Source organism: Caretta caretta, chromosome 7 (assembly GCF_965140235.1).
Source record: "Caretta caretta isolate rCarCar2 chromosome 7, rCarCar1.hap1, whole genome shotgun sequence".
In the NCBI taxonomy this organism is placed as follows: Eukaryota; Metazoa; Chordata; order Testudines; family Cheloniidae; genus Caretta; species Caretta caretta.
The window spans coordinates 64,911,651-64,927,461 of record NC_134212.1 but is presented as its reverse complement, the minus strand read 5'-3'; the positions used below and the strand labels follow the sequence as shown (position 1 = coordinate 64,927,461).

The following is a 15,811-nucleotide window of genomic DNA, read 5'->3' as shown; positions in this document are numbered from 1 at the left end:
TCTCATTTACAGTTTGACTTAACGCCCCCGCCCCACTGCCCCTGTGACTTTTTATAAAAAAAAGATTACCTGAAATAATCTTGCTAAATGCTAAAAGAATGATTTGTTGAATCTGTCTCCTCGCAACAAGTCTGAGAACTCAATGCATAAATGTTCTTCATTTCTCTACTTGATATATGGCCTCCCTTTGTTAATTTAGTTTTGCCAGGTAATGTTGTCAGGTAATAGTTTTATCCTCCAGATAAAACCACTGTCTAGTTGTGATTGATCTGAGGACACTAAATGTTGCTCCACTAATTCCTAAAGTAAAACTGGAACTTAATCTTTAGAAAGGAGAATATTGCACACAGATCTATCAACATGCTTATAAATTGATTCTTTCTCCCTTTTCTTTTTCTAGTTCATTGCAGCCAATGACAAGCTGTGGTTTTGGCTGGAAGTTAACTCGGTAGTAGATTTCTTCACAGTCCCTCCAGTGTTTGTGTCAGTGTATTTAAACAGAAGTTGGCTTGGTAAGTAAATTGCTTTTTTCATTTTAATCGCTGATATCAAAACACACACACCAGGCCCAGTTTGACAGAGCAGTTCTTCGTCCTGCACCCCAAGTAAGTGAAGGAATGTAACAGATGTTGTCTTTGCAAGCTGTCCATTTCAGCAGACAGGTGGGTTATATTGCATGGGACATTTACCAGGCCCATTTTGCTCTTTATACATAAGTTCAATTCCCTAAGAGAGGTTGTGAGAGATACCGTGTGACATTTGCATGGCAGTGAACACCAGCTTGAAAGGAGAAGCGTCTGAGATTAGGCTGCTTTTTTAAAAGGTAAGTTTGATTTAATTGTCACTGCTCACAACCTGGGCAGACAATCCAAAGCATTCATTTATAGACCTTCATTGCCATAAATAATCATTGACCTATACAATAATGAAATCAAAAACAGTTAAAACTTGAACTAATCTGGCCCAACTCACTTGAACAATGGGAAAGATTCTGATGTTGTTGGTCTCATCTTTTGCTTAGGAAAGACGGTTAAGGGTGTGGAGAGAACAATAAGGTGTTGAGTAAAAATAGAGGGCACAAAATGAAGCTGAGCAGTCAGGGTTAAAAAGAAATATAGAGAAAGAATGGGGGAAAAAGTAGAGATGGCAAGAGAAATATTAATGGAATTAATGTGTGCCAGCCTACTATTTGGAAGCTCTTCCATCCTTAATACAAAACACAGGCTTCCCCTTTAGTTCAAATCCTGAAGTACTTTTTCAGGCAAAGCTCCCAGTGAAATTAATGCAGTGATGGTTACTATTATTTTTAACAAAGGGACCCCCCCACACAAATAATTCCCACTTTGCTCTGTGATAAACCACATGCATCAGGAGTGTATGTGTTTATAGAGAAGCTGAGTGACATGTACCCCATTGTTTTGGGTCATGGACGAGAACAAGATGGTTGTTTGATGGTTGTTGTCCACCAGTTGTTCGCCGTCTGCATCTGGCTCTGAGTAACCCCAGTGAGTGTGGTGGCTGTTGAATTCATCCACATACACAGCTGGGTGAGTGAGAGTGGGTAAGACTGGCTCTTCCCAGTTCGCACTTGGTGGTTATTTGCAACCTGGAAGTCAGCAACCTGAATGGTGTCACAGTAGTTGGTCAATGACAGTGGGGCAGCATCAGAGATGTCTGAGAGAATATATGTTGCTCGAATGTATTTAGCATGTGCAGTGTGACAGAGCCGATCAAATTAATTGATGGCCTCTTTTTATATATATATATTTGGGGTCTCTTGTAAATAGACAATGTCAACGCTGTGACGATGAGTGATTTAGCTGATTATATTGTGCTTGGATGCCAATGTTTAGTTGGAGAACTCTTAAAGCTGGATCAATGACTAGAAAGCCTGGGGGTGGCACCACATTCAGGATGATGGCTGGAAAATGATCAGAATTCAGTGAATCCATAGAATTTGGTCTGCTAGGTTGTATCATTAGCTTCCCAAGGGTTAGCCAGGTACTGACGGGGAATGCAACATGAATGATGAGCCAATGCCCCCCACTACAAAGGGATGATTGTTTTCACTATATGTTCTTGGGGGCAAGGAGAGCTTGATTTACTTGGGGTGGTACCACAATCTAAATAATAAATAGTAATATTAGAGAACTCATGCACTTTCTACAGTTTTTAGAAACTAGTTTTGCTAAAGCAGACATCATTTTATAGGAAAAGTAAGTTAAATACTGTATGAGACTCCTTCCCATTAGGTAGGGAGAATCGTCCCTGATCCAGGCAAAAGCATTTGCCCCCTGATTGTTTTTTGCAGTCTCACTTTTGCCTGTTGCCTGGCTACATCTTTTTGAAGTCTCTCCTTCCTTGTTGAGTGACCAAACTTGTCTGTGAAGTCAGCCTAAGGTTTGTGTATAATGTTCAATACTCTAATCCTTCACTAGGTCTTCTTGTGTCTTTTTTTTCATTTTAGAGCAGAAGGGTCCTTAATGAAAGAATTCACTCTGATTCATCAAAGTTTCCTGCCAGATCTATCATTTACAGCCATAACCTCAGCTCCTTAAATGTTGTTCCTAGATGCTGTGATAAACAAATAATGTGCAAATCCAGCAATATGTGTTAATGATGAATTTTTGTTACCTTCCATCCTTTAGATCGGGGTGGGCAAACTTTTTGGCCAGAGGGCCACACTGGGGTTGCAAAACTCTATGGAGGGCCAGGTAGGGAAGGCTGTGCCTCCCCAAACAGCCTGGCCCCCGCCCCCTATCCGCCCCCTCACACTTTCTGCCCCCTGACTGCCCCCCTCAGAACCTTGACCCATCCAACCCCCCCTGCTCCTTGTCCCCTAACCGACCTCTCCCGCCCCCCCCAACCAACCCCTGGGATCCCACCCCCTATCCAACCCCCCTGCTCCCAGTCCCCTGACTGCCCTGACCCCATTCACCCGTCCGCCCCCGACAGGCCCCCCAGGACCCTACACCTATCCAACCACCCTTGTTACCCATCCCCTGACCACCCCCTCCCCCCCCCCGCAAACCTTTACCCCATCCAACCGCTCACTGTCCCCTGAGACCCCATGCCCCTTATCCAACCCCCCCGGCACCGGTCCCCTTACCATTCCACTCATAGCAGCATGTCTGGCAGCTGTGCTGCCCGGCTGGAGCTAGACACGCTGCCACTCCACTTGGCAGGAGCACGCAACCCTGCTGCCCAGAGCACTGCCCGCGTGGGGGCATGGCTGCAGGGGAGGGGCCGGGGGCTAGCCTCCCCAGCTGGGAGCTCAAGGGCCGGGCAGAACAGTCCCGCTGGCCGAATGTGGCCCACGGGCCGTAGTTTGCCCACTTTTGCTTTAGATAGTTGGTTCTGCCTAAGGAACCCAATTATGGTACAAACATTTTTTTTTCCTTTTGCCACAACAAAGCACTATTCCAATAGCCCTTTGCAACTCCCTGGCAGTGTAAAGGGACTATGATGCTGACATAAGCAGGCAGTGGAAGGATTCCCCCAGCACAGGAGAATTCCCAAGCCCTAGGTATAAAGGGTAGGATGTGGTAGAAGGGGAAGTATCCAGAATGCACTGTACACCAGTGTTTCCTGAACTGATCCCTGGCTTCCTTCAGGTTTGAATGCATAAAGGAAGGCTTCAAGCCACCTTTGCCCTTCTTCATTTTACTCCAGCTGTACTGAGTGGACCTTTGGCACAGCAAAGGATATTAGTTACCAGGTTAACAGATAAACTCAATGACCCACTAGGGAATATCTCTATTATTTAAAAGTTAATCCAGGTTATACAAATGGAATGACGTTCAGCATTTTATCACACCCTGATGTTCATCCCAACAATCCAAACGTGTTTTTTCCTCAGAGTGATGCTTCCATGGGCTGTAGGATTTTCAGATACAGATTAACAGGATTCCCTTATGTATAGGAGGTATACGGAAGGGCACATTAATGTGGTCTGTTTAATTATTAATACATCAGGTATTTCCAGTTGATTGCACTGCACTTTCGTGTCATTCAGCTGAGGTGAGTTCACCTAAGGTAAAGATACTGCTGGGATCAGATATGACTTCCTGCAAATTTATGGTGCCATCTCCTTAATATCACTAGAACTGGCCCAGCTGGTTAAATAGGTTAATTGATGTCTCAGCCTTGGTCTACACTGGGGGTGGGGGGAATCGATCTAAGTTACACAACTTCAGCTACGTGAATAACGTAGCTGAAGTTAAGGAGTACTTGTGGCACCTTAGAGACTAACCAATTTATTTGCTGAAGTTGATGTACTTAGATCGATTTACCGTGGTGTCTTTACCGCGGTGAGTCGATTGCTGCCGCTCCCCCATCGACTCTGCCTGCGCCTCTCGGGGGTATAGGAGTCAACAGGAGAGCGCTTGGAGGTCAATAAATCGATCCCCGCTGGATCAGTCACTGCCCGCCAATATGGTGGGTAGTGAAGGTATACCCTAAGTCTCTGTGAATGAGGCAAAGGGAAATAGACAGATGGACAGTATAATCCAATTAAAACAAAACAATAGAAACCAAACCCCTCTTAACTCAGGATTAAACTCTGTCTCCAGAGAAGTAAACGTTCATAGCAAGAACTGAAATATAGCCCCTTACATCATGCATTGCCACAGTCATCAAGATAAAAAAAGGACTCACATGATCTTAACGATCCGTAGCTTATTGTTCAGTTATAGTGGGAAGCCAGTTAGTTTCTTTCCTCCCCTCCAGTGGTCTAGAAATGCCACATTAATGGAGAAGCAGCATCAATAAAGGCTTTACTTTTTAAAAAACAATCTCTGGAAAACATTTCTAAAATAGTTTTACTATGGATGTGGCATCATCTATGGAAAATACTTGCTGGTGTGGGTTAGTGCACAAAATATTTATCAACCATCATTTGGAATGAACTGCATGACTCATGCATTTGTCATTTGTGAGCACTGGTATCCCAAACGTATATCGATAAAACCTTTATCCTCACCACATCATCATGGATTCCTTCTCACTCTCTTCACCTCTAGTTCTCTTTCTGTCTGTCTTTCGTGCTAGTTTATTTGCATTTCATTTCCTGATTGTTATTTTTGAAAGGAAAGTTGGAGTAAGGTGAAACACAGTGAAGAAAAAAGTTTTATCATATCTGGAGCCAATCAGTTTGAACAGTGTATAGGTTGGATTTACTTTGTTAGTCAGTGGAGTTGTACCAGTTTTTTCTAGGGGTTGATTTAATGATAATAAGATCACAAATATTCCTGTGTTTTCTTTAGGGAGGTTCACTTCTAGTTTTCATCTTAGAAAAGGAGACTCCCTTGCCATTTCTTCCATCCACAGTTTTAGAAGCAGTCATACCCGTGCTAGCACCTTCATGTGAACTGAGGTCATGCTTCATAAAATCCTCAATATTTCTAGCATAACACTATACCAAAAAAATGATGATGGTAATAAAAGGGAAATTCTCCAGTCTAAGCAAACACTTCTGTGGAGAGGAGAGTCTTCCCAAGGAAACAATGCCAACAAAAAGAACAGTTTGGGGTTTAAAAAAATCATTTTACAGATTATTTCAACCAAATGACTACAGTGCATTGTAATGTGTGTAGACTGTATTTCCAGTTGTAGTGAAGCTAGGTTGAGAATGAAATTGTTCTGTGAAAACAGTGACATCAGTCTTAGAGGGCTGATTCTTCTTTAATATTTTACTCTCATTTTGTAACACACAAGAGTTGTGCTTTATCCAACACAGCTAAATTTTCAACCCTGAAATCCTCATTGCTTTGGGTGGGCTTACAATATGCTGAATTAAATAGCATTGTAAAAAAATGAATACATTCCAGTAATATGTTGAGCAGTGGTTTACAAAAATACCACACAGTATTTAATACTTCTACTTCATCCTCTGTGATAGGAAAACCACGTTAAATGTCTGAAATTGCCTTTCAATCATAAAGCTATAGATGTTAGGAAAAAAGGAAGGTATTGATTCTAGTTGGAGCTTTGTGTCAGAGTTAATTGCTCAGACAGGATAGTATTGATGGAGGTGGAGTAAGCAGATAGAAAGGAATCTAGCACCAGCTGTGGCAGTATCCGTGTTTGAAGAACAGCCACAGTGAGACACCATTAGGACTGCCATCATTTTAAATAAAGCCTAAGCATTTTATTGCTTTGATTTCTTCTCTGGTATTCTAGAATCATAGAAGTTAGAGATGGGAAGAGCCATTAAATCATCCACTCCTTTTGCCTCCCAGTGTGGGAGTGTTTTCTACAATGTCCCTTCTGGTAGTAAAAGTTCCAAGTGGTGAAGACTATTTCTTATATATATTCTATTATAATTCTAATATATTCTACTATTTTTTCTTCATAGTCAACCTAAATTTCCCTTTCCCTAACTTTTAATTAAATTATTCCAAGCTATGTACAGTACCCCTTTGGCCCAGCCATTGAATTGTCTTTCCTCCTTTGGTGTTTAGACACCCTTCAGACATTCACAGATTGTTGTTATTGTCCCCCTTAGCAGTAGTTTGTCTTAGTTTTTTAAATCTTTTTTAATAAATCTAATCAATCACTTGCTGCTGTTGACTGAATTCACCCAGAATTCAATACAGCCAATTTTTCTGCTGTTGTAAATTAAAACTCCACTGAAGAAAATGTCTCAAGTGGAGCATTGTCAGTTGTTTGCAGGTATACCAGAGCTGTATGGAGGGACTGTAACTTCCTTACTTCAAGAAGGGATACATTTGCCTGTGTAGCCCAAAATTGCATTTTTGCTGCCATATTGAATGGGAAAATCTGTATCTGGAACTTGGCGAACAATTTTCAATGAACAATTTAAGTAGCAGATTTACCCCTTTTCTGTTCATAAATTATCCACGAACAGACTTCAGTTGTTACTAATTTGTCCATTAGTTGCAGTTATGGAATATGAAAAGGAGTACTTGTGGCACCTTAGAGACTAACCAATTTATTTGAGCATGAGCTTTCGTGAGCTACAGCTCACTTCATCATGCAAACAAATTTCAGCCTGTGGCTCGCTCACAGATTATTGGCTGTGAACTATTCCTTTGAGTATTTGCAATTTGTGCCACTTAAGTGGTCACAAAAGTCATGTGGTTTTGCCTTTGATCCTTGACTGCATCACTGAACCAAATATAAACAGTAGGAGGCTTTGGATAAATCACTTCTGACTGTTTGTGTGATCACAAAAGTGAGATGATTTGTAAAACTTCTTTCTGTCAAAAAAAAAATCGCTTCTGTGACTATGGCAGAAAGAGATCAAGAGTGCATGCAAAGCAAGCATTAACAGGAAGATGTAAAATAAAGGGCGAAACTGTGAGCAGACTTTGCTCAGTGGAGGCATGCAAGAAGCCTCTTTTTCACCTGTGCCAGGGCTGACCACAATAATAGTTCCTGCAAGCAGTTCCTCCAGTGAACAAGTTGCCATATCCCTGGACCAGCTCACAGAGCATCCGGGGTAGTAGCTTGCATTAGAAAACTCCAGGGGAGATTATGCTGACGGGAGGGGACTACATACTTCCTACATAAGAGTGTATGTAATTTGCACCATTTATCCTAAAATGACTATGTATCAGGTGATCTGCAACAGGTGTGAGCAGACTATGGTAAAGATAGTGACTTGGTGACTTGTAAATAAAATAACTTGTTGAAGAATGGCTTTTCAGACCATTGATGCAGTAGGTTTGAAGGAGAGGTTACATTGTATGTACACAGCCACCTTTGAAAAATGAAGTAACTGTTGTTTTGTTTTCCCTGAATACCAAAAGTTATTTTACATTAGGGACTTGTTTGCCTGCAACATTTCAATTAAAATAAACAAAACAAACATGAACTTGTTTTTGAGTTAGCAAGGGGGAGAAAAAAAGCAGTAAGAATAATTGTTCTGGGTGGGTTTTTGTGTGTGTGCGGTTTTTTGTTTTTTTTTTGGAGAGGGGAGTGGTTTAGTTTTTGTGTATACCATAGTACTATCATCTGTGGTGTTGTTTTTTTTTAATTAACTAAATTTCTAAATGAAATGCTGTTTTGAAACAATAGTTTTGAAAATATCAAAACAAAATTTTTAGACTTTTTCTAAAATAATAATAATAATTTTTTTCCACAAAACATTCACTGAATTCAACCCAAATTCACAAATTGTTTCAGTTGTCATGAAACTGCATTTTTGACAAACTATTAGTCAAAAAAATTTCACTCAGCTCGATGCATGTTTGTTTCTGTGTAAATTTTGCAAAGCAACAAGAGCCCATCCATGTTTTATATTTCCTTCCTGAGCACATTTTTATAAATCTCAGAAAATATTGTTTTAGATGGGATTGTGACAGCACCTAAAATATTAGTGGCCAAATAAAATCGCAAGGATAATACGTGAAGAACTGTGAGCTCCAAAATGTTTATTTTTGATCTGATGGCCTAATAATCAGTTTCCTCCAGCTCCTGTTTCTGTAGCCTTACAAAAACTCACTTTCTTTTCATCATAAATTTGCTCTCATTTTTTAGTGCTTTTGTTGGTTAAGTATTGTGCATTTCTGCCATCTAGTGACCAAGAGGAGGATTGAAAACACTTCTGAAAACCACTGGTTTATGTTTTCTAAATAGATTCTACAACATTTGTAACAAGTAACTCTAGAGAGCAGTTGTAATGTATCCAGTTTATTTGTTTATATTTTTAAAAGCATACTGCCAAGATATTTGGAGTCTCAAATTTAATTTCCTTAAGGGAAGTCCCATGTATTAGCCTTGGAGGACCATACATCATATCTATGTACTGTACCTTTCTCTCTTATATAGGCACAGCTGTTTGTGTACCTCAGACAGTTTCAAATAGCTACTGAAACTTTTATTGAAAGTCTTTCTGAATGCCCTCCATATGCTGCAACTTGGAAATAATATGGCATTGAAAGGAGTCTAATATCTCCATATTATATTGCAGACCATATTTTTCAGCTTTCCTCATATTTTTTTAATAGAAAAAGATAATTATGTTCCTTTAGGAAATATTTGAATGTGACTAGACAAACATAGCTCCAAACTAGAAATACAGATGCTTTCAGTTCTCTACCACTTTAGCTTGTCTTAAAAGAACAAATGCTCTACTTAAAAATATGCTAGTGCCCAAATTCTTACATGTGCAATAAGAAAAAAAATCTAACAAGGCTCTAACTGAATTTCTAAAATTAAAATTGCAATTATAGATCTAAATATGCAAATCATATTAAAATACTATATTGTGATTGTCAGAAAGTGATTGGAAAGAGGAGACTTGAGGAAATGAAGCGGGCAGTATGTATTGCAAAGTAGTTCAACAGCATCTTTCATGTTTGTTTCTTTTTATGTCTTGTATATCTTTACATTCTGTGTGGTTTTAAGATGGAAGATATTTTGACATAATTAAAGTTTGAACTGATTTTTGGCATCTAACATAAAATTAAGTGAAATAGGTGTTTGAATACAATAATTGTCCAGATTTGAGCTGGAAGTGAAGCATCAATAATTAACTCTACTTTTGTGCCAAAATCTGTTATGCAATAAAGGAGCAGGCATATGAAATGCAACCGAAGGATTTAAATCATGAAGTTGCTCTTTATTAGCCTTGTAAGTATTGTTGTTTTCCCCATGTCTCCAGGGAAATAAGTTAGCATATTATTATGAATCTGTAAGCCCAAAAGACAAGTGTTACTATATGTCATAATGCTTTTAAGGAACACTTTAAAATTCTTCACAAAAGCAGAATAATAAGACCAAAACATTTTCTGCCTGTAAATACTGGTGCATATTATCGTTGTCTTGTAATGTCTTTCTCCTCCTCATTCTCAAGTCTCTGTCTCTTGGGTGCATATTCTAGTGGTTACAGAAGGAGACTGGAAGAAGGGACTCCTAGGTTCTGTTTTCCTAGAACTAAAATTGAATCCCTTTGGGAATTTTTGCAAGTAATTTAATTGCTTACTCCTCGGTTTCTGCATTTGTAGAATAATGCTATACGATTGGCAGGACCAGATTCTGTTCCTTCACTCACATTGAATAGTACCTTACTCAGGAGTATTTCCAATGAAATCAAAAGGACTTCTCTAGTACCGCTTGAAATAAGTAACAATAAAAGCAGATATTAAAGGCCAGATTCTTAATCAACTGGTTCCTGATCCTCAGATGAAAAGTGTTTTGTGCCTTCTGTCTCTTCTCAAGTGTCTCTCTGTCTCTCTCATTGCAGTCTCACATCTACAAAGCACTTACACAATACAATGCAGCTGGCTAATACAGATACACAGGTTGATAAGGACCTTGGGTCAAACCCTGGAAAATAGAGCACAGCCAAAGTAAATTGGCTTTGACCAAGAAAAATGCACTGGAATATCACAGGACTTGGAAGCTGAATCTACAAGTAGTATGTCCACTTATCGGGAGTCTGCTAGTGTCTCTATACAGGATTTTGGTTCTTATTAGCCCTTCTGTGTGCAAAAACACAGGTGTCACACTACTGCTACACAACCTGACCAATATTTAGTCATACACAGACTTGTATGAAGAGCTGCCACATATTGCTGAACTGTAGATACAAGGGAATGTGGAGTCTATTTATGCAATTGCTCTGCTATTTTGTCCGCCAGTGCAGTAGCAATGTAAGTCTCTTGCAGCGTTTTGCCTTTATGTACTTACTCGAGTGTGTTCCAGGTAGAGCTGTATTTGCAGGCTTTAAAACTCATTGCAGAGAAGTTTTTAATTATTATTACAATATTAATGGCAAAACATTAATATTACCATGAAAGCTAGTTTGCTTTAGCTCTTAAGAGCATCAAACTTTTTGTACACACAAAACATACTTGCTTAGATTTTTCCATCTGGCTTGGGAGTGTTTTGGATGCAAAATTTTGCCACAATAATCTTTACTCAAACTTGTAAAATGAGTGTATTTAGCTACAAGAATGATGGCTTTATCCTGGCTCTTGCCATAACGTCTGAGCATGGGAATGATTTATTTCAGAATAGTTACAAGGAAAGAAGTCTAGAGAATTCAGAATTCATTAAAATACCTGCAAATATTTATGACTCACATCATATTTAATCCCAATTTGCCAAAACATGGAATTCCTCCCAAACCTTCAGGATACAGCGTAATTGTTTGCCAAAAAGAAAAAAAATGGAAGCATTGATTTTTGCCAGTAACAGCAAATTCAAAAAGCCTAGCTTGCTATATATTTATATTGCTTCACTTCTGCACCATGGACATCTGGGCTTTTTTCAGTTTAGAGTGAGGGAAACAACAAATATGTGTGCTGCAGACACTATTTTGAGGGGTTTGGGGGGCTAGAATCCTGGTTCTAGAACTCCTACAGCTACTGGGATAGCAGGTATAGTAGCTTAAGTGACCCACTACTGATATTAGCAGGTCCATTCTCCACTCTGTGGATCAGCTACACAAGTGCATAATCATTCATTCATACACCCAAAGCCAGTACACTACATGGGACAAAGACACTAAGGAAGCATTTATAAAAGGGGAACTATGGATGGAACGATCTAAGGGAGGGAAGGGGTGAAGACAATAATTACGTGGTTCTGCTGCCTGAGTTTGTAGCATCCAGCTCCTTGTGAGTGTGAGAAGGACTAGGAACAGTGCCAAGTTGATGTTGAGACTGAGGAAGTTGTCATTGTTTTAATTATAAGCTGATGTTTACAATGATGCAGCACTGTCTGTTTTTTAACCTTGAAGGCACAACAATAATGACCAGTTTTAACCAAAAAACATATGTCTTTAGGCCTTAAAAATCTGACAGCTTATGCTTCAATAATTTTTACACGTGGAAATGACTTTCAGCTGCCATTTGAACTCATCAGCCTTAGCTCTTTACATACTTTGCAGTGTGTAACTTCACAGCATAGAGATCCTCCTCCTCACTTCTAAGCCCTGGAACAAATGCTTGCTGACGTAAGTGGATCTCTCATTAATTCAGCAGCAGTTACCTATGGAATTCTCAAGAGTGCTTTGTGTTGTAGGGTTTGGTTTATGTGGCATTAGAAGGGATGCAGAATGCAGCTGAGTCATTTAAAAATATTTTTTGTAATTTTCTGAGAACGAATTAATCATAAAGCAATCCCTGGTGAGACTTAAAAGGCTATAAAAACATGCACAGAGAGCTTGGCATTGCCTAGAGAGGAGCTTTAGTAGATCCCGGTATTCCTGAGAGGAGGCTTAGTAAGATTGCACCTAGAGGAGATTGCTGAGTAAACCTCAGAGGGATCTGAGCTTGTATTTAACTAAGCTCTGATGCTTATAGCAACCCAGTTACTCCTTTCTCTCAGTGTGACCTTTTGGCACTTCCTCACTTCAGCCCTTTCTAGACACAAGTTTCCAAATGCAACAGGCTCTTGCTGCCCTATGCCCAGAACAAATTCCTGTACTCCTTCTCTCCCTTCTCACGTGCGCACACTTGGCAATCTACCAGCACTCATATGACACTCTCTTCCTAGTGAGTAGGTTCCACAATCATCCTTTTCTTCATCCTGGCTCTGTGACCCCACCTGACAGGCTCCTTCCAGCTCTCCCTGTCTCTGCAATAAAGAGATTATTTCCTAGCATCCCAGAGCCCTCCTTCCCATACCCCTAAACAGGATCTCTACAATCCTCTCTGCCTTACTTCGGTCACCACTCCCCCTTGAAACCCAACATCAGGCTTTCAGGTTTACATGAAACTCTTGCTCACTGCCCTATACATACACACCCATAAGCATTGATTCTTCCTCTTAAATGGTTAATAAAGTTTCTTTGGCTATGAGTTGTGGTAGCCTTTCTACTGGAGATTGACAAGTACATTTAAATTTTGCATACTCTAGAGTTTCCTCAGTAAGCATTAGAGTCTCAAAGGGCATGTTGTGGTAATTGGACCTTCAAATTTACCCAAATTCTGAGCTCAACTGTAAAAAGTACATGAAGGTTCATAACCTATAATAACAAATGTTGATGGCAAAAGGCAGTGATGCGCTGCCAAAATCTTAACAACGGATTCCCTCCTCAACCCACGAGGGAGTCATTGCCCACCCCCGCCCCATCCACCCCCCCTCCCCTGTCCCCTGACTGCCCCCAGAACAGAGCAGGAGGGTCTCGTGGGCCACCGTAGTGGGTGCCCACCCCACCGCTAAGAGCCAGAGGCACCTGCTGGGGGGCGAGGTGGGGAGTCCCAGCGGTGCTTACCTGGGGCAGCTCCCAGGAAGCATCCAGCAGGTCCCTCTGGCTCCTAGGGGCGGGGGAGCGTAGCTGTGGGGGCGGGAAAAAAGGGGAGCGGTCGCTCCCCCACTGATCACATCAAAAGTGGCGCCTTAGGCGCTGACTCCCTTGGTGCTCCGGGGCTGGAGCACCAATGGGAAAATTCGGTGGGTGCAGAGCACCCACCAGCAGCTCCGCGCCCAGCCCCAGCTCACCTCCGTTCCGCCTCCGCCTCCTCCTCTGAACGCACCGCCCAGCTCTGCTTCTCCGCACCCCCCCTCCCCTGCTTCCCGCAAATCAACTGTTTGGCGGGAAGCCAGGGACGACTGAGAAGCAGGCCGCGGCTTCCTTCCCGCTCAGGCCGAGGGTGGCGGAGCTGAGCTGGGGCAGGAAGCAGTTCCCCTGTGCGCGCTTCCCCCCCCCCCCCCCCCGGGGTTACCTGCTGCAGCACAGGCGGCCCAGCTCGCACCCGCCCCCGCCCAAGCTCACCTCCGCCCTGCCTCCCTGGGCCTGAGCGGGAAGCCGCTGCTCGCTTCTCAGCCTGCCCCGGCTTCCCACCGAACAGCTGATTCACAGGAAGCCTGGGGTGGGGGGAGGAGAAGCAGAGTGGGGCAGTGCGTTCAGGGGAGGAGTTGGAGCGGAGGTGAGGTGAGCTGGGGCCATGGGTGGGGCAGAGAGCTGCCGGTGGGTGCTCTGCACCCACCACATTTTCCCCTTGGGTGCTCCATGGTTGGAGCACCCATGGAGTCGGCACCTAAGGCGCCACTTTTGGCCGGTTAAATTTAGAAGCCCTTTTAGAACCGGTTGTCCCTCGTGGAACAACCGGTTCTAAAAGGGCTTCTAAATTTAACAACCGGTTCTAGCGAACCGGCTCCAGCTCACCACTAGCAAAAGGTATAAAAGGGAGACACTGAATTAGTCCAAACTAAAAGGTCTACTGATGTGACTCAAGGACTATGTTAAAATCATTCTCAGTCAGCAAGAAAAGTGTGGAACCAGAAAGTAGGAGGAAAGATAGGAAGTATGCCAAGAGACCACCCTGGCTTGATAAGGAGATCTTCAATGATCTGAAACTCAGAAAAGAGTCCTAGAAAAAGTGGAAACTAGGTCAAATTAGAGAGGATGAATATAAACAAATAACACAAGTATGCAGGGACATAAGACCAAGGACAGGGTAGGCCCCTTACTCCATGAGGGGGGAAAAACTAACAGAAAATGTGGAAATGGCAGAGGTGCTTAATGACTTCTTTGTTTCAGTTTTCACCAAGAGGGTTGGTAGTGATTGGACATCTAACATAGTGAATGCCAGTGCAAATGGGTAGGATAAGAGACTAAAATAGGGAAAGAACAAATTAAAAATGACTTAGACAAGTTACAGAGGGGTATCCATGTTAGTCTGTATCAGTAAAAACAATGAGGAATCCTTGTGGCACCCTAGAGACTAACAAATGTATTTGGGCATAAGCTTTTGTGGGATATACCCACTTCATCAGATGCATGGAGTGGAAAATACAGTAAGCAGGTATAAATATACAGCACATGAAAAAAAGAAACAGATTGACAGAGCCAGAAGGGTACCCAGAAGTCACCTATTACAGGACAGGCCCAACAAAAAAAGTAACAGAATGCCACTAGCCATCACCTACAGCCTCCAACTAAAACCTTTCTAGCACATCATCAAGGGTATACAACCTATCCTGAAAGACGATCCCTCACTCTCACAGACCTTGGGAGACAGGCCAGTCCTTGCTTAAAGATAGCCCCCCAATCTGAAGCAAATACTCACCAGCAACCACACACCACACAACAGAAACACTAACCCAGGAACCAACCCCTGCAACAAACCCTGTTGCCAACTCTGTCCACATATCTACTCAAGGGACACCATCACAGGACTCAACCACATCAGCCACGCCATCAAGGGCTCGTTCACCTGCACATCTTCCAATCTGATATATTCTATTGTGTGCCAGCAGTGCCCGTTTGCCATGTACATTGGACAAACCAGACAGTCTCTACACAAAAGAATAAATGGACACAAATCAGACATCAAGAACTGTAACATTCAAAAACCAGTAGGAGAGCACTTGAATCTCCCTGGACGCTCAATAACAGACTTAAAAGTGGCCATTCTTCAGCAAAAAAAACCTTCAACAACAGACTTCAACAAGAAACTGCAGAACTGGAATTAATTTGCAAACTTGACACCATCAAATTAGGCCTGAATTAAGATCGGAAGTGGCTGGGTCACTACAAAAAATAATTTTTCCTTTGTTGGTATTCACCCCTTCTTATCAACTGTTGGGAATGGGCCACTTCCACCCTAATTGAATTGGCCTCATTAACACTGCCCCCCCCCCCCCACTTGGTAAGGCAACTCCCATGTTTTCATGTGCTGTTTATTTACACAGGGACTCCTCGTTGTTTAGACAAGTTAGATGTCTTCAAGTCACCAGGGCCTGATGGCCTGCATCCTAGAATACTCGAGGAGCTGACTGAGTAGATATCTGAGCCATTAGCGATTTATCTCTGAAAAGTCATGGAAGACGGGAGAGATTCTAGAAGACTGGAAAAGGGAAAATATAGTGCCAATCTATAAAAAGGGAAATA

The 15,811-nt window shown here is 41.9% G+C and overlaps 1 protein-coding gene across 39 annotated transcripts in view; it reads left to right on the top strand.

The window, feature by feature from the left end:
• Positions 1–15,811, top strand: part of KCNMA1 (potassium calcium-activated channel subfamily M alpha 1) — an 873,358-nt gene that overhangs the window by 583,069 nt on the left and 274,478 nt on the right. For all 39 annotated transcript variants that reach the window (XM_075130775.1, XM_075130771.1, XM_075130770.1 and 36 more), the window contains one exon: positions 401–512. In XM_075130775.1, the coding sequence (XP_074986876.1) occupies positions 401–512 (112 nt within the window). The remainder of the gene's footprint in view (positions 1–400; positions 513–15,811) is intronic.